The sequence below is a fragment of the Mya arenaria genome, chromosome 4, assembly GCF_026914265.1.
Source record: "Mya arenaria isolate MELC-2E11 chromosome 4, ASM2691426v1".
Classification (NCBI taxonomy): domain Eukaryota; kingdom Metazoa; phylum Mollusca; class Bivalvia; order Myida; family Myidae; genus Mya; species Mya arenaria.
Genome location: NC_069125.1, coordinates 52,746,401 through 52,768,381, shown reverse-complemented (window position 1 = coordinate 52,768,381; position 21,981 = coordinate 52,746,401). Strand labels below are relative to the sequence as shown.

General features: G+C 34.9%; 2 protein-coding genes across 2 annotated transcripts in view; one reads left to right on the top strand and one right to left on the bottom strand.

Annotated features, from left to right (window-relative positions):
- Positions 1–12,850, bottom strand: part of LOC128230622 (probable E3 ubiquitin-protein ligase HECTD4) — a 52,507-nt gene extending 39,657 nt beyond the window's left edge. The window contains exons 1-16 of the mRNA XM_052943059.1: positions 12,096–12,850; positions 11,707–11,918; positions 11,362–11,473; positions 10,895–11,039; positions 10,200–10,367; positions 9,653–9,830; positions 8,113–8,286; positions 5,485–5,598; positions 5,209–5,349; positions 4,622–4,860; positions 4,118–4,185; positions 3,587–3,750; positions 3,224–3,326; positions 2,848–2,968; positions 2,005–2,124; positions 1,239–1,295 (exon numbers count right to left, since the gene is read on the bottom strand). Of these exons, the coding sequence (XP_052799019.1) occupies positions 1,239–1,295; positions 2,005–2,124; positions 2,848–2,968; positions 3,224–3,326; positions 3,587–3,750; positions 4,118–4,185; positions 4,622–4,860; positions 5,209–5,349; positions 5,485–5,598; positions 8,113–8,286; positions 9,653–9,830; positions 10,200–10,367; positions 10,895–11,039; positions 11,362–11,473; positions 11,707–11,918; positions 12,096–12,763 (2,784 nt within the window). The 5' untranslated portion in view covers positions 12,764–12,850. The remainder of the gene's footprint in view (positions 1–1,238; positions 1,296–2,004; positions 2,125–2,847; positions 2,969–3,223; positions 3,327–3,586; positions 3,751–4,117; positions 4,186–4,621; positions 4,861–5,208; positions 5,350–5,484; positions 5,599–8,112; positions 8,287–9,652; positions 9,831–10,199; positions 10,368–10,894; positions 11,040–11,361; positions 11,474–11,706; positions 11,919–12,095) is intronic.
- A 3,241-nt stretch (positions 12,851–16,091) lies between these two features.
- Positions 16,092–19,322, top strand: LOC128232027 (bolA-like protein 2). Its single transcript, XM_052945367.1, has 3 exons — positions 16,092–16,238; positions 17,849–17,943; positions 18,241–19,322. Exons 1-3 carry the CDS (start codon positions 16,176–16,178, stop codon positions 18,335–18,337), a joined length of 255 nt encoding a protein of 84 aa, XP_052801327.1. The 5' UTR covers positions 16,092–16,175; the 3' UTR covers positions 18,338–19,322.
- The last annotated feature ends 2,659 nt before the right edge of the window (positions 19,323–21,981 follow it).

Sequence of the window (21,981 nt, the reverse complement as noted above, 5' to 3'; positions counted from 1 at the left end):
GTGCCCAACTTTGTTTTTTATATGTAAGTTTGATTATTGTTTAATTCAGTTTATTATTCAAAATAATATTGAATACCGTAATTCACAAGAGTTCGGACACCATAAATTAATTATTTTTTTCGCTCTCCGAATACATAGAAAATTATCATTTTTACATTTTATTTACATGTTTGTTTAACCTGCCTTTTTTCTTCATGTTTGGTTTTTACCACTTATTAATTTATCCGTAGTAATCAATGGTCATAAACTTATTTATTACGCCTATAAGTGTAAATCCTTCATGAAGTTAATTAAAACACCATTTTATACATGCACTGAACTGAATAAACACATTCTATTGGCTTCAGATCAAAGAGTCTCACTGTGTGACGTCACATAACTTACAGTTATACCCACGAGGATCTCGTGGAGAGCATGGACATTGCTATGCAGGATTAATGTACGATTATTGCTTCATATAGTCTATAAGTGTGGTACAAGTTTGAAAGCTTATTGGCAGATCGTTTTACAAACATGCCATGTCGATGTTTTCTTAATCCCTTGATTGCCCTTGTTGTTTGTTTAATCCTCAAATAAATATATCACACTTCCTTTTCAACAGGCAATAAATCGTTTAGGATGGGTAGTAACTAATTAAATTGTCACAGTGGTGTATACGGTTAGGTAATCTAGCCAGGCATTGTAAAGATAAAAATCAATAATCTTCGTCTGTGAAACTTGGTAACTATGAAAGTTATGATTGATGTATTTGGGAAATAATAATGGGTGTCCAAATATTTAGAGTGTACGAACTCTTAGGTGAATTATCGTAACTTTAATCGAAAAATATTTTTGTTGAAATTATAAACGTCTTACGATATACCGTATCCCGATCTTCAAGTGCCGTTTTAACCCGTATATACTCGATCAATATGACGCGAGTAACATCCCTTTCTACATAAATCTAAACAAACTCTCGGCTAGAAATTGACCTCAGAAAAAAAGTTCAAAAAATTGTTACTGGGTATTATACGCAGGCATTTTTTTGCATCAAAATCTGAGGGAAAAAAGTGCGTCTAATACCCAGTCATTTACGGTATTTACATATTTCTGAAAATTATGCTGTTCAATACTAAAATTTGCCTCACATTTATAAAGTTGCAAAATTGAGTATGTTCATGGTATATACATGTGTATAAGTAAGCATTATTGTACAAACTTAACTCCTGTCTATAAAAATATAAATGTGAAATCATTACCTCACATGCTCCTTTGAAAACATTCTTCGCAAAAGTCTTAAGGATATCTTGAACCATCTAAAATGAAGATGTACATTCAATCAAAGATGGTAATGTCTTAACTTTACTAAACCAAAGAATTCTGAAAACTGGTCAAAGAATCAAATCGCAAAACTATAAAAATTATGATAGGATACTTTTATAATGACCAGTATCACATCCTGGTTGATGTGTAAACATGTAAGAAATGATGTATACGTCACGATTATGAAGCCTTTGAGGCAGATGCATGTTAATACACCAAAATGTTTCATTTTGCCTTTGGGGGCTCAGGCTTTGCTTTGACTATTTAAATAGTTAAATGCCTATTGTTTTAATTCAAACAATACACAATACAGTATTCGGATATTTTCATCATTTAACTTTTGTACATGTTTATGTTCATGGGAAGGAATTTCATCATTCATGTTAATATTGCATTGGAAAGCTGAAGATGCAAATTATTATGCAAGATCTTTTATGAATTTTCAAACAAGAGGTAATGAAAATATTGGTTTATCAAGAGGCATAATTGACTGACATAATTGATCATCATCCAGTATTTCAGTACAACTGTTAGGACACATGCACATTGCCATTGTGTCCAAGGTTTCATTCTGAATGATTTCCAAAATACAGCTATCATTAAAATCATTGCACTCCCACAACAATGCTTTTGAAGACACTAAATCTATGACAATATGGCAACAACTTTCTTCGTAAAAAGGTGAACAAAAAGAAGCTATACCTGCAACTGTTCCTTATTGTCACTGTTAGTTTCCCCCTGGTCTGGTGAGGCATACAATACTGCCTCTCGTAGCAGGAAAGACTGCAGGGACATCAGGTACCTCTGACATGGACTGGCAACCTGAAACATTACAATAGTCTACAATGTACTCTCAAACATGGACTGGCAACCTGAAACACTACAATGGTCTACAATGTACCCTCAAACATGGACTGGCAACCTGAAACACTACAATGGTCTACAATGTACCCTCAAACATGGACTGGCAACCTGAAACATAACAACGGTCTACAATTTACCCTCAAACATAGACTGGCAACCTGCAACAATACAATGGTCTACAATGTACCTCTGACATAGACTGGCAACCTGCAACAATACAATGGTCTACAATGTACCCTCAAACATAGACTGGCAACCTATAACAATACAATGGTCTACAATGTACCTCTGACATAGACTGGCAACCTAAAACAATACAATGGTCTACAATGTACCTCTGATATAGACTGGCAACCTAAAACAATACAATGGTCTACAATGTACCTCTGACATTGTCTGGCAATCTGAAACAATACAATGGTCTACAATGTACCTCTGAAATGAACTGGCAACCTGAAACAATACAATGGTCTACAATGTACCTCTGACATAGACTGGCAACCTGAAACAATACAGTGGTCTACAATGTACTTATTAGTCTGTGTTATGCAAAAAAGCCTTGAGAACTCAATAACGCATGTGCATCTGATGAGCATTGATGTATAAATTCTTACAAGAAACTACTACAACAACAGAGTACTAGTGAATGTAAGCATATAATAACACAGAGATGTAGATTACCGGTATTTCTGTGAGCATATTGTCAAACTGCTGTTTGTCAGAGTTGACCCCTCGTTGTAGCAAACTGTTTGACTCCTTCAATGTCATCTTTATCAGGATCATAATCACATCATCTGGAAAGCTGGAATATAGTCTTCCACATTATTTTACGATTAATATTTTTCAACAAAATCAGCATGCTTTCAGGTGAAAAAATTAAACTTAAAGAACTTAACAGATCAGATGCCTTTTGCAAAACTTTTAGAAACATAATTTTGAAAACTTTATTTCATGAGAACATTATTTTCTTCAAAGTTAAATTAACACAAGTCTTTGTAATTATCAATATTGCATAATCTACAACTACCCACATGTACATGTACAACGAATTAACTACCTTATATTGATATACTGTTCAATGCGGGCAATCTGGCCCTTCAGTTGGTCTGTCAGATCTTCAAGTAGCTTGTCCCTTAGACAGCTCAGACCATGATGTCTTCCTATAACATGAAACAGCACATGGTTTAAACACTATTTTGTGTAAAAACATATAGAATTATGGACTGAAATTTATACTTTAAATAAACTGCATTTCATCTTTGCAAGGTTATCAGAAACAATCAAACACGGAATCAGTGCAAATACAAAAGCAAGTGGGTGTGTCCATGGCCTGTCAACAGAAAGTGAGCTGACAAAAACAAATCCAAATGAAATACCCATCACCAAGTGTAAGATATTGTAATATCCTTTAACCACCTACCTTCAGCCAGGAGTTGCCGCATGAGCTGTATGCGGGCCTCTCTTGTAGGATACAACACCATAACGCCATTGGCCAGCACGAGACAGGCCTCCCTCTGTATGGGTTCTACCTCAAGATGGGGGAAATCCTCTGAGTTGATTGTCACCAGGTTCCATACAGCAGTCCTAGCCAGAGATTAAAAAGCATCATAGTGTCTGTTTTATGCCTAACTTGTGTAAACTTACAAAATATATATCCTTTAATGATTGCAAAGCTAGTAATTGCAACATTATCCTAATCATGTTCACTTGCATAATAAATATAATCACAATTGTGCTGTTGGTGATTCCAGAAAGCCGAAAGAAAACCCCTTTGTCCAGCTTGGTGACTATCAACTACAGCAATTTCACATTCTGCCTTATTACAACTTATTTTCTAGAATCTTAAAGGTCTACAATTTGCTGTGCAAAACCCATATAAACATGGCAACAGTTGAGATCATCCAAAATACAATATTTTTAATGGAAAAAAATCACACCATATTGTCAATACCTTGTATTCTCTATAAGCTCCTGTTGATTTGTTTTCTCAGGTTTGAACACACTCATCTTGAATATCAGCTGTTAGTGAAATAAACATTTAGTACATTTAAAGAAGTTAATTATTATAAATATTTGACAAGTATTTATTCAGAAATCTGACAAGACAAATTTTACAGGTTGTACATTTCTTGATTAAGTGGGATAAGATGAACAGGATTTGATTATGTTAAACATATACATATTTAAACTGAATGTATGTTATAATCTAAAAACCAATGCGTATTCAAGATACTACACCATATTATCTGTATGACTTCAACAGCACAGTCAATGATCTTGGAGAGAGATAAGTTAAGCAAGGCCTGCTATGCATACATACTAAATATACATGTAAAGTTACTTAAAACTACTACTAAGACTAGCTATGGCATTGACTTGAGTTAGACCTGTTTCACCTTGGTTACACTCATCAGTAACAAATGACACTTGTAACATTCACATAGTCTATTGTTACCTGTAGGACAATAAGGGCACAGATGACAGTCTGTGAGTGTCCGGTGTTGAGTGAGCTGGACAGAATGTGACAGATGCGTGTGAGGTTGGTGAAGTCTACAGGGTATTGCTGGAGGCTGTAGGAGCCGAATGGGGTGTACATGAGGTCACTGTGCAGCTGGTGGAGACACATGCTGCCCACATGCTGCAGCAGACGCTGGATCACCACACCCAGGCTCACATCCTCACTGCTGCCAGGCTCTGTACATAATTTAAACATGTTTAATTAATTCATTACATTCATGTCATTTCAAAATCAGCAAATTTTATGAATTGTATCAGTAAAAATCATAGGATACATTTATGCTTACATTAACCCTTTACAGCCCCATACAACAGAATGGTTTTGACATTTGTACATATTTGGTAAAATTGAAATTATGTTTAAAACAGTGTATCACTAACACACGAAAACCTTCACTGTATATACTAGAGTATATATAAATTACAATATAAAGAGGAACTTTTTTCAGACATTGCTTAACAACATCAAATAGTTTATATGTAAGACAATATCAGCTGAGGTACATGTGTATGTAAATACTGTACCCTTCTTGTCTGACTGTGTCTGTGGGATATGTAGCCTGGCCCTGATGTGGTGTGGGGCCTGGTGGCCGGGGTTGTGGAACTGATCCACCCAGTCACTGCTACAAGCCCAGATCATGTTGTTCAGCTGGTCAAAACACACACCTGAATAGAAAAGAATTAGAGGCGTCATGAAGTGTGATGCCACGGCATTCCTGCTCATAACATTAAATAAATTGTTTTGTGAATATTCTGAAGTAACGTTTTCAGATATCATGCATATTGAATGTATGTACGTACCGAGTGAAGTTATGGGTGCCCCACGCGCAATAGCACAGCTTGGGGCATCCATCAGCTCTGGACGCTGGGAAAATTGGCCATCAGACAGGCTGAAACAGTGGTTGGTCGCCAGAGCTACAAACAAAACATCTTTCATTCATACCAGTATTCAGCTTTCATTTTGGATAAATTCTTTAACATGAGTCAATGAATTATGTAAGTCCTTATAATATACTGTGAAATCATAAATATTCATGGGACATTAATTTTCCTGGATTTTATTGGTTGGCTTATCCACTAATTCAAGATCCCAACAAAATGTTGATCTTTAATTCTGAAATCAAACTGTCTATGTAAAAGGGTATACATGAATATAAATGGTCGTGGTATACAATTTGTATACAGTGTTTATATTACTTTTGATATTATATATTCTTTTAGGATAATAACTTAAAGTCAATTATTAGTACTTGCATTCAGTTTTTTGTTTTGACATTGCCAGAACATTAAAACAACCTAATGTAAAACATGCTGAATATTAACCTCATGTGTTTGAGCATCACCACTTGACTTTTTTTCTTTAATCAAATACTTAATCAATTATTTCTGAGCTGCATAATTATTAAATGCAAAGGTAACAAGCAGACTTCCCAAAAGCCATCGGTCCGACAGACATGACTGGCAAATTTTGATCCAGTCCGACAATTTCAGAACAAAACTCTTTTCTTTATTCCTGGTTACCGGTTTTTATCGGTTTTAGCATGAGGGCCTTAGAAAAACATAACACGTGTTTCATTGGTCGCTTTCGGCACAGTGCCCATAGAATAACCAATTGGTGCGCATGTTACATACTGTCAGTCATTTGTGCATCCAACATGGCTTCTCTAACATTTTACGAATGGCAGTCAAAAAAAGAGATAATTATCAATCGATGCACGCTCTGAAAGGACAATGAATATGAAATGAAATGTCATGAAATCATTCTTTCGTGAAATGGCAAAGAAATAGGAAATGACTCGTTATTGACTAAGAAAAGCAAGTAATAACCTGCACTGATGATAGTGAAACTCAAACCTCCAGAAATATTAACATTCCATCCAATGAAAGCTATGGTAACTTTGCAGGAGGCATTTATTACTTCAATCCTTAAAAATATCTTTAAAATAGCTCTACCTTTAAAGAAATAATTTATTCTGTCAAAAAATAAATAAATCCATAATAAGGTTTCAAAGTGTAAGACATGCTTGGTAATCTAAATTGACCACTGTAATATAATATTTGGCATGTTCTAAAAGGCATTTTATTTGAGAAAAAATATAACTGTTGATAAAAGTTTATTTGTACATCCACTGTCCATGATAAATTTAACACTTTTAGACAGAGTCTATATGTGCCTGCATATAATCGAACAGACAACACCAGAACCATTGGCATCACAGGAGGTTGTCACCCTGTCCACACTGAAAATGTCTCTAGCATTTTTGAGCAGGGATTCCAGCAAGATACAATAGACCTCGCCTCAGAATTTTTACATGTCTGTCTGACAATGAGATAATACAGGATTCTGTAAAATTTTATCATATGATTGAAAGTCCTTACATCAGGCTCTTGAAATGGGCATTTAACACTCTTTGTGACAAACAGGAATTTAACCCCAATATTGATGAGGAGTGTATCGAATATCAAGATGAACTTTTGAATTTTGACAGACTGATGATTTATATCAGAGACATACTATAAAGCCTTTATTAAGAAATAAGCTGCTATTGATGAATAAAGCAATGTTATTACTTTGTTTTTGATCCTTTTGTTTCGGTCTGACAGATTTTCTTTCGGTCTGACAGATTTTTATGTCTTGTCAGACCGAATGTCTGCCCTTTTTTTTCAACTTTCGGGAAGTCTGAACAAGTTAACATAAAATAATAATTTTTTGAATGAAATAAAGATGAAATCAAGATTGACTGATATTAGCTTAACATTAACATGAATAACTATCAACAAGGACTACAATACTAAGAACTACGAACATGAGAACAGTACATGGGCACATTTACAGTATATGCAGTAGGACACTTAATGTTTCCCTTCCTGTATGTGGCTACTGGTATCTTATATGACTGTCTATTCAAAATCAAACACCCTTACTTTGTTTTCACAGTTTCCAAAAACACTTGACATTCAATTGCTTCATTATTTTGTATCCTTGATTCCTTATATATGACCGTTAAATTACCAATCAAGCGATAACTGACATGGCTATCTGTGCTAACTGGCATATCGTCATAAGAAAGTGTCATGAACTGCGAGATGTAGTTAAAACATTGCACGAGGTTGGTGCACGATGATTTTGCAGACGATTTAGGATTGCAGTTTCGATTTTTAGGTGTTGTTTGTAAAAAAAAAATATGAAAATAATTGACATTTCAAGTCCACGAATATAAATGATTTCACAGTATTTGAACTTTCATCACCCAGATCAATCCCCTGATCTTATGTATTTACTTATCTGGAAGCAGGATATCATAGTTTGATAAAAAGACATTAAGTTATTCTTCAAATACTGGTTATCAAACTTTTATCATACTCATGCCACTAGTATAAGACTGTTTACAACTTCAGACATTCAGAAAGCAGATTATTATTGCTTACATCTGAGCGAGGACAGTCCCCCTCCACTGCCAAACAGTGACCGTGCTGCGCTGCTTGCATTAGCCCCGGGGAGTGAGGTGAGCAGAACCACGTGGCTGCCCTCGATCAGTATGGGAGTCCGCATCAACACCTTTAGCAGGAGGCCGCAGGATGTGCTACCGGACTGCTGGTTACCTGAATCAGACAAGCCTACCTTCCAAAACAAGATCAGTGAATCTGCATACTGCTTAATTTTTGTATAGATTTTGTTTTTGCTACTATTAGTGATTCCACGAAAGTGTAAATTCAAAATTTTGCTTATTAACACATAAAATGCCTTTGATGCATTGAATGATCATGGCTTTAAGTGTGCCCAAATCCAAATCAAGTGCAATGTCTTTAGCCTGTTGATTGACTTCATACATCAAAGAAAACCGACTGCAGTCATCGGAAATTTGGCATTTACTTTGACTATTGACATATCATCATCAAATAACTACATAACAGGTGGCCTTATAACCTGGCAAAGCATCCATACATGTACACTTTGCATTTTTTTTTAAATCAACTGCCCAATAAAATTATAGGTTTAAGATAATGCTCACAAACACAGCATGGTTTCAAACAAATATCTTTGAAGCGCCAAAAACTTAGTTTGAAACTGCTTTTGACCTCGCGTTACCCAGATTCAAACTAATAAAGTATTTTATCAAGGCAAACATTCTGATTATGTTTTATGAAGATTGGACCAAACATATTGCAAAAGTATAGCCTCAAGAGTGTCCAAAATGTTTTCCTAAGATTTGACCTAATGAACTTGTTTTGACCCCATGTGATCTAGTTTCAAACTTATCCAAGATATTATAGAAGCAAATATTTTGAATTTATTGATGATTGGACAAAGGCTTTAAAAGTTATTGATTGAAAAGACCAATTTGAAGTAATTTCTATATATCTAAAGGGCGATAACTCTCGAGTGTCTTCAGTGATATGGCTGGTTATCGAACTTGTCCGAGATATTATGCCCATACACATTCTGAGTAAATCTGGTGATGATGGAACAAAGGCTTTTAAAGTTATTGAGCATACAGCATACTGGACGCTGTCTGCTGCCTGCCCCAACTGCCTGTTTTCCGCAGGTAAAACTATGATAATTATGTCCCTTTTTTAAAACGGGGGTGTATAACAGACCTAAAACTTGACCTAATAACTCACTTTCTGAGCACATGTGACTCAGTATTAAATTTGTCCAAAAGTTCAACAAGGGAAACATTCTGATTAGATTTGATGAATATTGCACCAATTATAATGCCTCTAGCTTGTTTCTAAGATTTGACTTAAAAACCTTGTTTAACAAGTGGTCAAGTTTCATCAAGGGAACATTCTGACCAAGTTTGAACATTAACTGATCCATCCCAACCAAGATATGGCTCTGGACAGAAAAAATGTGAGAGGAAAAACATTTAATTGTGAAAATAACTGTCCAATGGTCTCAAAAGCAGAATAAGACAGTACAAAGACAAAAAGGTAAGTATCATGCATAATCCTCCAATATAAATACCCTCATCTTTCTTGGCTGAGCCGTTCTCTGCCCCGGCCAGTGCTGCAAGAGCGCTGGTGGAGCCTCGATACATGGGTCGCAGCCTTGATATCAGGGTGTCATTGATTGCCTTGGCATCTGTTTCTTTTTTTGTTAAGATCAATCTTGGCTTCACAGGTCTGAGGGACTGGTTTTCACTCTGTACAGGTTATCAATATTGAAGTATTTAAGCAAAATATTGGTTTGAAGATTTAAGCATATAAATCTGATATTTGGTAGACAGGCAGATTTCCATTTAAAAACTATCCAATACTTAATAGTAAGCAAATAAATTGAACTAGTAACCTTATTACTAGGGTTAAATACCCTTGACAATGAAGCAGCGCAATTCTTTGCCAATGATAATGTAACATTATTAAATAATGATACAATTATCAAATACCACTAGCAGTTCAGGTATTAAACTGCTTTATTTAATCTTTATAAAAAATCACTGTTGTTTACATCTTATGTGATAATATCCCTGACAGTACAATTGAGGCTTATAAATATAAAAAGAAAAGAAAACCTGGTATTCAAAAGTATCCACATAAACTGGAATCCCTTTTGAGATTTTATCTCCACTTGAAGCCGGGCACCAAACCCAGTAGAAAAGGGCTCCGTCACTGCAGAATGCAACAGTTGTGCTGGGCCCAGACTCCAAATAACTCTCTGGTTTTGGGATGGTGCTTAATGGCTGAGGTACAGAAAGGAAGTAACATTTACTTATGTTGTAAATTACAAGATGCTGCATGAATAGTACTAGAATAACCTACTACAAATATGTCCATTAATATTGTAAAAATTAATGCATGTTTTGCTCCCTTCATTTTGCAGTATAATTTTCATTGGTAGATAAGCATAAATGCGGCGGATGATGCCTTATTTCTGGAAACTTCATAAGAGGAATTTGTTCAGAAAATCGTTAAAAATCAGGTCAATATCTAATACATGCCATATTTTTTAAGACAATTTTTGGTGTGATAATTATACTTTTACAAGCAGTTTTACTGAAAAGCAATGTATTTCGTAAAATTATGTTGTAAGAAAAAAATTTGTGCAAGGCAATCTAGACTTCATTTTTCCAAGACACACACAAAGAAAAAAAATTAGAAAAACGGGGGATATGGATTTTTCTCCCTAGCGAAGGGATATGGCATGTATACTGCTTAAAATCTAGAATATAATGTGTATATACATGAACAGAAAGTAAGTGGTCCTTACCTGTAATGTATATTTGTCTAGTATTTGAAAAAAGTTTGCATTTTCAGCTTCATTATCATATGCCTGTGGTCGGTACAGGAGACATTCATTTCCTACTGCAATTTTTCCAGGACCAATATCAGTGTTTCTGTTGTAAATGTACCCTCTGTAAAAGCAAATATAGATGTATATATCTATGGTTTAGGAATCTTGAATAGTCAGTGTAAAACTGTAAACCAAACAACATGCTGCAAGACATTAAGATATATACTCAGAATTCATGAAATACTACATGTCCCTACATCTACTAAAGCTTCGTTAAGTTTATTTTCAAATAAGAGCATTGCTCAGGGTAAGAAGTAAAAACATACCTTGTATTTGTGCGTTTGAAAAAGGCAAAAAGTAAAATATGATCTTAATTGCTTTTTACTTTGCTAAGCAATGTTAGTGCTTTATGTTATTTTTTCTTGTTTGCTTTTTATTTTTACCTTAAAGAGCCATGGAGTCCAGTTCCAACCTTAGCAAGGCCTTTTCCACTGGCATTGGTTGTATACAGGAACATTCCATCACAAGAAAGGCTTCGACCAACTTCTCCTTCATCTTAATTAAATGATATGTAACATATTTATTTCAACATCTTGCATATATATATTTTATTAAAATCAATACATTATACTGTAAATTGCATCATGACATGTTAAAATATATATCAGTTCTGCTAGTATTGTTACAGAAAGATACTGTTTATTATATGCATTTGAATGCTTAAAAGTAATGGCTAATGATTGTATTTAAAACAGATCATTTATGATTAAGTTTGATAAATAAAATACTTTTGTCTTTCTCTCCAGATTCCTTTTCTGTGCTGAGAAGATCTTCAAATCCCCAACACAGTATGTGCTTGGATCCCATCAAACTTGGTACATGTCCCTGACCACCCTCTGTTTGGATCAACTTTGAAAGAATATCAGCCACGGGAAGACTGACAATGTCTTTCAATGTCAACAGTAAATGGACTGTATGAATAAATGTCTTTAGATGTCCTCTGAAAAAAATGTGCAATAGAAATATTAATGTACCAACAAGGCCAATCAAGCAACAATTGAACATTATATTAATATAAAAGTTTTACTACAAATTTATCATATTTTATGTGAGAAACATGTTCATTTTGTTTTATAAATTTCATCAAAAAAATTACTCGCAAGAAAGCTGTATGTACCTTGCACTTGCAAGTGCAACTAAAGCAGAAGCAATTGTTTTCCGCTGAAGTTTGTCTTGAACAACTTGACTGTCATCTGATTCAGTTTGTTCCCCAAGCCAGCTACACAGAAGATTCTCAAGACCTTTTAAACAATCTCCAGGTTCTTTAGACAAGCTTAAGGGTGCACATTCTTGTAACAAATTAAGCAATACCCCAGATGTCACTCCACAAAGATGAGGGTCAATGCGGCTTTGAGACTGCAATAATGGCAAAACTAGCAAAACGCTGACCCTAGTTGAAAAGCTTGCTTGATCTGGATCTTTTAACAGTCCTTGTTTTCTTAACAGAGCAATGGTCTCCTCAGTAGTAGAGCTTTCTTTTTCACTTTCTTCATCCACTGTCATTTGCTTCTGTGCATTCCACAATCCTCTAAGTGCATTCAGTCTATATTCAAGCAATTTTGCATATGCATTATTATGTGTTCCACAAACAATGAGCAGCCTGTTTGCTAGATCTTTGGGGTCCTTTAAGTCAAAATTGATAACTTCATTTTCTGCATCTTGCGCATTGTTTACATCATGAGGAAGTTCCACTAAATCCGTAACGCGCATCAAACCGTCGTGCAAGAAGAGCGTTTCTTCCGTTACAGACAGCCATTGGCAGTTCTCTTGAGTTTGGCCAGCCATTTTCTGTAGTCCAGCAGTTTATTGCAATGACTTCATTCATGTGAGTTAAAAATACAGATTTGTCAAAATTATAAGTGTTTTCCGAGTTTCCATTTTAATAGGTGCTTGATTATGACATTGAATCTGTCAAAAATGGTTAAACCGGTTCTGAATGAAGAGGATCAGATTCTATCCCATTTGGTAAGTCCCCTTTACATCGTATTTCTTGTTTGTACAGTCACGGACATATAAACCATGTTTTCATCATTATGACAATAAAATTCCTTACATCACTTTTAAAAAGGGATTAGTGATTTAATAAAAAAAGGATCAAAACCGTTTATTGTATGGAAGAGATGATGCATTCTTGAAGAAACAAACTTTATCATGTTCCTTTATCTTGGATGTCTTTTTTTTAATAATTCCTGCTCATTCGTAGGCAAAAAACTTCAATTCCTAATTGAGAGTCAAAATAGCCTACTTTTGCCATTCTGAAGGGCACTGATCCCATTCCCAAAATGATGGGGACAAAAAAACCACTGGTATATCTTAATTCTAAAATTTGTCCGCGCCCATTGTACGGGATAACATATATACGTGCAGAAATAACTTTATTCATTGTATAGAAGACCTGTTTTTCATGTATCATTCCAGAAAGCACTGGAAGTAAACATAAAAAGGAATTGGGTCCAATTTACATTGATTGCAAACCGCGCCGATACGGTTCAGTTGAAGAACGTCTGCTTCGGGTGCGGAAGGTACCGGCTTCAGTCCCTGACCACGTCATACCCGACCCTGCCTGGCGCTAGGCAACAGATTGTGGAACTGGGTGATTGGGAGTGCTCGGCACTGCATTGTTAAAATCCAGGGAATTTGAATCTCGCGTAACAGTGCTTAGCAAAAGGCCCCCTGTAAGAACCAAATAGGACTTTTTGAAAAGTGCTACCTATAGGATGTAGGATCCGCTTGTATCTCAATAGTTAAGTGTTTGTTTATTGCAGTGTCACCTCTCTCAATTAAGGTCAAGCCATTTAGACACATTGCCCAACATTACTATCCTATATACCGTACGAGTGGCATGTAGGCAATCGGTACGTATTCATTTAACAAGCTGCTGGGTTCAATCTGTGACATTCTGCCAAGCTCGAACCTTTGACCTCTAGCCCCGCAGACGGACACCCTCAGCACAACGCATTGTTTCTACACAATGTTTCATCAACTCTGCTGATACAATAGTTGTGTTTGAAAAAAGCGGTCACTTCTAACTCGTGTCACCTTTGGTATACACATTTACTTGAAGTCGTCGCGCAGTCAATGATTGACATTCTCGTACACCAGTGCAATGATGCTATGCGTACAGGGGTTAGCTTTTTAATTGTCAAACCTCTAATGAATTAGAGAGATGATTGAGGGCAGCCGTATAAACTCAAAGAAACATACTATTGATTACTTTCATCCTCGTACGCACTGGTGGACGCGTTGATACACGTCAGTTTAAATCAATCGTAAATCTGTATGCAGATATACAGTTTTCAGGTGAGTATCTGAAGCATTTTAAATCAGATGCCCGGAATTACGAACTTAACGAAACTTTTTAAGATCTAAGTAACTTACATAAGCCGCGCCCATGCTAGCTTAGTGACTACTAGTTAGTTTGTGAGACGTACATATGTCAGGAGGAGAACAGCGGGAAATATTCTGTAAAATTTATCGCTCAATCTAGAATATCAAAGTGTTTTGTTTTTTGTTCTTGTAGTTCACCGATGAGGGAAGAGGGAACCTGAACACTGTGTGGACGTATGAGTGCTAGGAATGAGTCCATTGCAAGCATAGCGAGCACAAATATGTTGTGAGATTTAAAAAAGAGTAAAATAATGGTATAAATACTTTTAGAAAAAAATAAACAACTGCTAAAGGATTTTCTTATTAAGGTTGCAATAAAACAACCTCTCGTTAGACTCTCGTTTGTTTTGTTTGTTTTGTTTGGCATTTATTTCTTCAAACATTCATTTTCCAATTTTAGTGAGCTTGTGTGCGCAGCAGCGTACTTTGCGTGAATGTTGCCACAGCCTTCCTTAAGTAACTACATGTGTTGCTGAAGCAGTTTTGTTTGTTATAATTACTTTTCTTAATTAACCAAATTCTGTTTTTCTATTAATACGTGGTACGAAGCATATTTTAATCATTGTGAGTTACGTCCCCTTGTTATAGTTTTTTTGCGTTGGTAAATCGTTTGAGAAAAAACGTGTTTTTTTAATCAGAAAATAAGCCCAAAGACGTAATATATTATGAATCATTCGATTGTTTTCATGCAAACTTCTTGTTTTATTTCTATATTTTATGAAACAAATCTTATTTCTTAGGACAAACACTTAAAATCGATATTTTAGTAGTAATGCAGGTCTGAATTTGTAAACCGATTTTTACAGTTGGATATTTCGTACATTGTTGCATTCATTATTCTTTGTTTTGCAATTAAGTATATACATTTATGTTATTACAGTTTCGACGTGCATGTAATTGCGATCAATAAGAATACATGGATAGTCTGAGCTCTGGGCTTTTGTTTTTCTCTGCGCCTTGGACCAGTTGCGGTTATAACATGTAAGTATGGCCGACAGTAGGCGGGGTTTCTTTTCCTACTTTGGACGTTGACAGTGTTATAACTTTTAATTAACAGTGAGACTGCATTTTTTATAACGTTGTGCTTCTAAAAAGCATTATACCATCAAATAGTTGTGTTAACTGTTCGTCTAGCTGATTTATAACTACCAGAGCCCAAGGGCACTTACCATGTTGTGGTCTTACTCAAAGATTATTCAAAGCACAATATACGTACATACGCTAGGACCTAAGCTTATGAGTTAAGTTCAACATACATGTACTAGCTAGTGGTCACTTTCAACACTGTTTTCATGAGGAGACGCATATAATAAGAACATAGTTGAATTTAAGACTTTATGAGACTGTTTTGTTCAGTAATGAATGCCTTGGTTCAAAAAGGCACACTACTGAAAATGGCTCAGTTCCAGAAAAGGGCACACGTACAATTTTTGCTGGTTAATATTTTGTCTTTAGAATTATGACCGAAGTCTTTCATTAAAATATGTTATGGGAAAATCCGCTGTTTTAAAAAAGAAGAAATAAACAGTTTTCAAAATGACTTATTTTACATTTGTGATATGGGCCTAGTCCTTTCTGGTTCTGGGTATTTCTGGCCGTCATCCGTTAGGTAATGGTAAGTTATGTAGAAAACCCTTGGGTGAACTGCATTAGCGATTGCACGATAACTACATGCAGCTTGTCATGAAAGGGAGACTACTGCGTAGGACATTGGAAAAGCGTTGGCTGTGACCTCGAACTTCCAAGTATCGACTGCACCTGTTTTTTAGATTTAATCGAATATATTACTAAATATATTATATTTGTAGAAATGCCTATTTCGGCTAAAGAATTAGAAGAAAAATTGAAGAATGAGATACAAGCAACTCATTTGGTATGACAATTTGATATAATTAAGTAAATCCAACTATTTTTTTCATTTTTTCTTATGCTGTTCAATTCAACTTTCTATAAATTTCGGACAAACTTTTCGGATTTTTAGCAAGCAAATATTTTCCTATGCGACCCTTTTTCATGAAGTATTTTTCTCTCAATTTTAAGTTTCGTTTTAATGTTATTTACCATTGTTGTTAGTAACTTGCACATTTATACGTGAAGATGCGGATCTCCCAAGTCCATTTTGGCATTAACTAGTTGAGTTTCACTATGATTTATGAGGGGCTTAGCCACAATAACGGCCCTTTTTAACATTTATTATGTTTTTAGTCGCCAAAAAACAACTCTGAAGAGACTGTTTATATGGAATGTTGTGTAGAATTAATCATAGATCAGCGGTCTATAGAAGTTGATTCTTTACTGATGTAGTGTGTTTTACTGATGTAGTGTGTGTGGGCTAGAACTAGTCCACCTAAATGTCTGTCCTTGCGCAGAGAATCCTCGTGGCCACAATTTTTTAATTAACTCCAATTTCTTATTTAGACGAAAATATTATTGCCTACTATTCAGTTGGTTAGAGCTCCTAGTGTTCCAGCGGTCATAGGTTAGAGCCTCACACTGGGCACACTTTTACTCCAATGTTTACTTTACTGGTGGGAGAGGTAAACGGCAGTATTGCCTCAGAGGGCTCAGGTTTTAAATTCAAGCTTCATATACTGATAGATCTCATTGAGAAGAACCATAACTCTGTAGCAGCATTTTTGTAGTTATCACACTTTGTTAATTTCCTTTGTTTTCCTTAGTCAAAAGGTGAAGTTGGGACAGTTCTTAATTTGGTGGGGGATATGGCAGTCTGTGAATGCTCTAGTGTAATCTAGTTTTTAAAAAAACACCCACATACATGCCATATTTTCTGGAGACCATTCAGGGGGATTTGTTCAAAAGGCTGAAAATTCAGGGGGATTTTAGTTGTATTCAGGGGGAGTTTTTTAGCAGGTCTTAGTTGGCGAAATTTTTAAGTATTTTTAGACGCAAGTATGAAAAAATGTATTCACATATAGTTTGCTTTGAAAACCTCTAAACTTTTTCATTATACAGAATTATTTTATGTCATGATTTATCATATTTTTATGATACACTGTCATGTCATACTGTAATGCACTTGCAGAACAAAATATGTCATTGGAAAAATATGTTTTCGAGACAATTAAATTTTTACCTTCCTCCAAAATCTTTAAAAAATTGTGCTTAATTCAATCGGCTTTGATGACTTTCAGACAATAAGAGAATAGAATAAATATTATTAATTTCTTCCTTCCAAAAGAGTAATATTTCTTTGCCTTTGAGAATTACTACAAATTAATTGATCACTTGTTGTAAAAGTTTCCTTTTGGAGAGTTTCACTCACATACTGTGGTTTCACTTTGTCATTATTGCCTGATGTGAAATTTAATTTTTTTTTTTTTTTTTTTTTTTTTTAATTCCGGGGGATTTTTATCTCCCGCCGGGAGACCGGGGGATGGATCGAAATTCCGGGGGATTTTTCCCCCCGCCGGGGGATATGGCATGTATGCACCCAAATAATGATTTAATATTTTTCACATTCAGGAGATTGTAGATACATCAGATGGATGTGGGGCCAAGTTCCAAGCCCTTATTGTGTCTCCACAGTTTGAAGGGAAACCATTGATCCAGAGACACAGGTGAAAATAAAGTGTATTACTTCAGCAGTGGCGCTATTAGTTTTTTGTTATTATACTTTTAATAAGGCGTTACAAGGAAAAAAATTACTCATATTGTAAAAAATATATTAAAGAATGTTTGAAGAACAATTTTTAATTTATTCAAATTATACTTAAGGTCAGAAAGCTATATTTTAGATTTTCTTGTCGCAAGTGAAAGATTGATTGTACAGTATGATTGAACTCTGAAGATAATTTAAAAATCCAATGCATCATCGATATTTACATGTTATTTTAAAACTTATTTCTACCCTGTAGATTGGTCCATTCCACGCTAGAAGAAGAGTTGAAGGATATACATGCTTTTTCCATGAAAACCCTCACTCCAGAACAGTGGCAGAAACAAAACTCTTGATACAACGACTGTGTTTACAGAAATCTTTTATAAGTAGCTAATCAAGAACACTGCACATTGGAATTACCATTACAAACACTAATTATGAATAAAGAAAAAGAAAGACAAGTAGTATTATATAGTATTTAATTACTTGTTTTTATTATAAATCACAGTTGAAATTATACATATGACTACAGTACCAATTACAATATGTATGTAAATTGCTTGTTAGATTGGGTATTTGAAGAAAAGGAGGGGCTGTTACAGGAATCCAAATCTAAGGTATCATCACTGTTGAATTTATGAGAATAGAACTGCATGCAAGCCACTTTTATCTGTGAAGAATTGCATCTCAGATTGTAATCACCAATGCAATGGCATGAAAACCTGCAATTTTTGCTTTAAGTTTTACTTAAAAAGGGTTTGATAAAGTTTGCATGCAAATCACTTGCTGATTAAAGACGGTTTAAAATAATAAAATCTGTGTATTTTTCTATGTGTAAACTTCTATTGTACACATTTCTCAACAATTTATAACATCACTGGTGCCCTTATCCTGTGTCCAAAAATCAAGTAACATAATTCACGACACAATGTAATGTCAATTTTGACCCAGATTTTACTCACAAAATTTACATTAAGTTTCGCATGTTACGATGACGTAAGCCATTACCATGCATCTATGTAAATATATGTGCATGCTAAACATGTCATATAAATGTTCTTCTAAGCAACATCAACCATTTTATAGTTATTTAAAAAATAAAAACAAAAATATTCAAATTTATTGAAAAACAATGAACGATGCAGTGCCTTGCATATTACCAGTCGTGCCATCTAAAATTCATAATGACTTTATCAACATGATATATCAGTGAATTATTTTAAGTGAAAATATTACTTTTCATACTTAAGACAATTCTGTTTAAAAAGACAATTCTGTTTACTTTTTATTCATTTTCATTATTTTCTGTGATGTACATAAATAAATTATAGAATATTTTGTTGCCTTTGATATTGAGTAATGACCCTTTGTTCGGTACATGGGTGAACGTGTATGAAGTGAATTTGTACATTGTATGATATTGTGGCATCACCTTCAGGAGAAGGCCTCAATTATGTCTGACTGAAGAAATATCAGGAAAATAAATCAGATTAGTGCGTAAACAGAAATACAGATATGCATTTGATTTTCATTTTGCATTTGATTTCTAATGAAAACTGATGTTATTTCTTTAAACCTTACAGATGAAATGTAACAGTGTGTTCTAATAAGTTAAATTAAAGTGACACTCTTATTCAAAATCAATACATACACATGTATATCACACATACATTTTGACTGATAAACCTTCAACTACTTACTAAATAATGCATTTATGGGAAATATTAATTTCTGCTAACAAGATTGTAACTGTGTTTTTTATAGCAAAATGCGCAAAAATATTAAATGATTGGTGAACGCTATAAGATTTACCGTGGTCTACTATAGTCTCATTAGGTAGAAATACAGTGTTTTATGCTGATTTCTTTCAAATTAAACTTGGTATATTTTATAAGAACCTTTGTTTTCGACATTTATTAAAACAATACTATTAATTGTGGTAAATCTTATTTGGGATTAAAAGTGCATCTTTAAAGGTTGTTCAAGGATGCAGAAAAAAATACAAACACAGACCAATACGTAGCAAAGGTATGAATAAAGGGTACTGCATGCATATAAACATGAAAACATATGCATATTCGGAAAGATAGTGGCCTATTGTAGCCACAAAAATGCGCGTATAGGGAACTTTTTTAACATTTGGATATTTTTTGTGCAAAAAAAGAGGCGCGAACAAAAAAATCGTCAAAGACTAAAGCGGCTGTTTATATGGACTAATAGTGCCTTAGGCCTTAGGCATTTGTAGTTCGGTTGTCGGAGAAAACGCATCTATTATAATCATATGCGTATGCAAGGGAGTCACATTTTCCCAGGTAGACGGTAAATTGGCCAATATGCCAAGTTACTGTAAGTGATGATTGCCCCCGAAGTGGTTCTCAAGTGTGATTAAAAGATCCCCAAATGGCGTACCATAAGGTTTCGTTAATTGTCCACAAAGAAAAGTGTTACAATTGTCTCCTTACACCAGCTCGACAGAAGCGTTTTTTACTTCTTTTGTCCGAAATAAACGTAGTCAATTATCATGATTGGCCATAAGATATTAGTACTGAAAATCGTGTATGGCTTTCTTCTGTAATGTACTATAAGATGGAATAATACTGGCCGATTGTTTTTGCTCTTAATTATTTTATTCCGCCCTTATTTGCAGTTCTCCAGAAGTGTTTGTACTGGCTGAACATCATTTTGTTTTGTTTAATAATGCGTATATAAACCTTAAATGTGTGACATTACATTTAATAAGCGATTTCATTGGGTCTTGGCCTGCAGCTCCTTATAAAACTTTATTTATGTTGTGATTCGATTTTGGCCTAGTAATTAAGGCATCCGCCTACGGAGCGGGAGTTTGTGGGTTCGATCCCCGGCCGCGTCATACCGAAAGACGTTAAAAGTTGAAACAAGTAGCTCCCTTCCCTTGCGCTCGGTATTTAAAGGGTAGTGCTTGGAAAGGTGGTGTACTCAGTACTGGTTCAACCCAGGAAAGTTGTATCCCGTGTATCGGTGCTTTACACCGAGCACGTTAAAGAACCAAGAGGTCTCTTTGCAAAGTGCTAGGGTATCGCACCCGTATCCCTTGTATCTCACTCCGTTTCTTCAAGTCCTCCAATGTCTGGATTTGACTACGAATTGCTGTCACTTCTATCTCATGTCACTTATGACATTTAACCACAATTTAAGTCGTGATGGCGTCAAGGCGGGGTCAAGCCATAATGCAGCCAATGGGCGCGGGCAGACCTTGATAAACTCAAATAAACAAACGATTCGATTTTAGTGCAGAATTTGACAGACAGAGCAGTGAGCTTTGTCTAAAACCTCAAGCCCTAGAGCTAATTGAAAGTCCACCAATCTTTGTCTAAAACCGCAAGCCCTAGAGCTAATTGAAAGTCCACCAATATTTGTCTAAAACCTCAAGCCCACCAATCTGTTTTTCTAAAGCCCAATGGCAAAGACTTCCGATCAAAGGTGATCGTCACATAGCTTGGTCACTAAAATATGGCCCTTCAGTCCTTTGATATTGTTAATAACAAATGTGGCCCTTCAGTCCATTGATATTGTTTAAAAATTAAGAAAAAAAATAATTAAAATCGATGAAATGGCATTTCAATAAATTTCTAAGAGTGTAATATGAAAAAATAGCATTATATAGTATTATCAATTTTAAATATCTTTTGTTAATTTTTAAACAATATTAATGGACTAAAGAGCCACATTTAAAAAAAAATATTTTTAAAACAATATCGAAGGACTGAAGGGCCATATTTTAGTGACCAAGCTATGTGACGATCACCTGTGCTTCCGATTTTTGGTATTTGCATTTTGTTATATTTTTATTTTTATCATTTGGACAGTTTTATGTTCCAAAGCTAAGAATTGCCAATACCAGAAATTGTAAAGAAGACTGTTGCTATGGTATGTAAAAAGTTAAAAAAAAAAAGGAAAATGTCAGTATTGTTTTTTTCTAAATAACAATGTTAAGTCTTGATATATCATTTTCCGTCAT

What these genes read in the sequence shown, in the direction of transcription:
- LOC128232027 (XM_052945367.1), top strand. Translation starts at nt 16,176, where the DNA reads ATGCCTATTTCGGCTAAAGAATTAGAAGAAAAATTGAAGAATGAGATA. An exon ending in AGATACAAGCAACTCATTTG is followed by an intron (nt 16,239 to 17,848) that starts GTATGACAATTT and finishes TTTCACATTCAG; the next exon opens with GAGATTGTAGATACATCAGA. An exon ending in CCATTGATCCAGAGACACAG is followed by an intron (nt 17,944 to 18,240) that starts GTGAAAATAAAG and finishes TCTACCCTGTAG; the next exon opens with ATTGGTCCATTCCACGCTAG.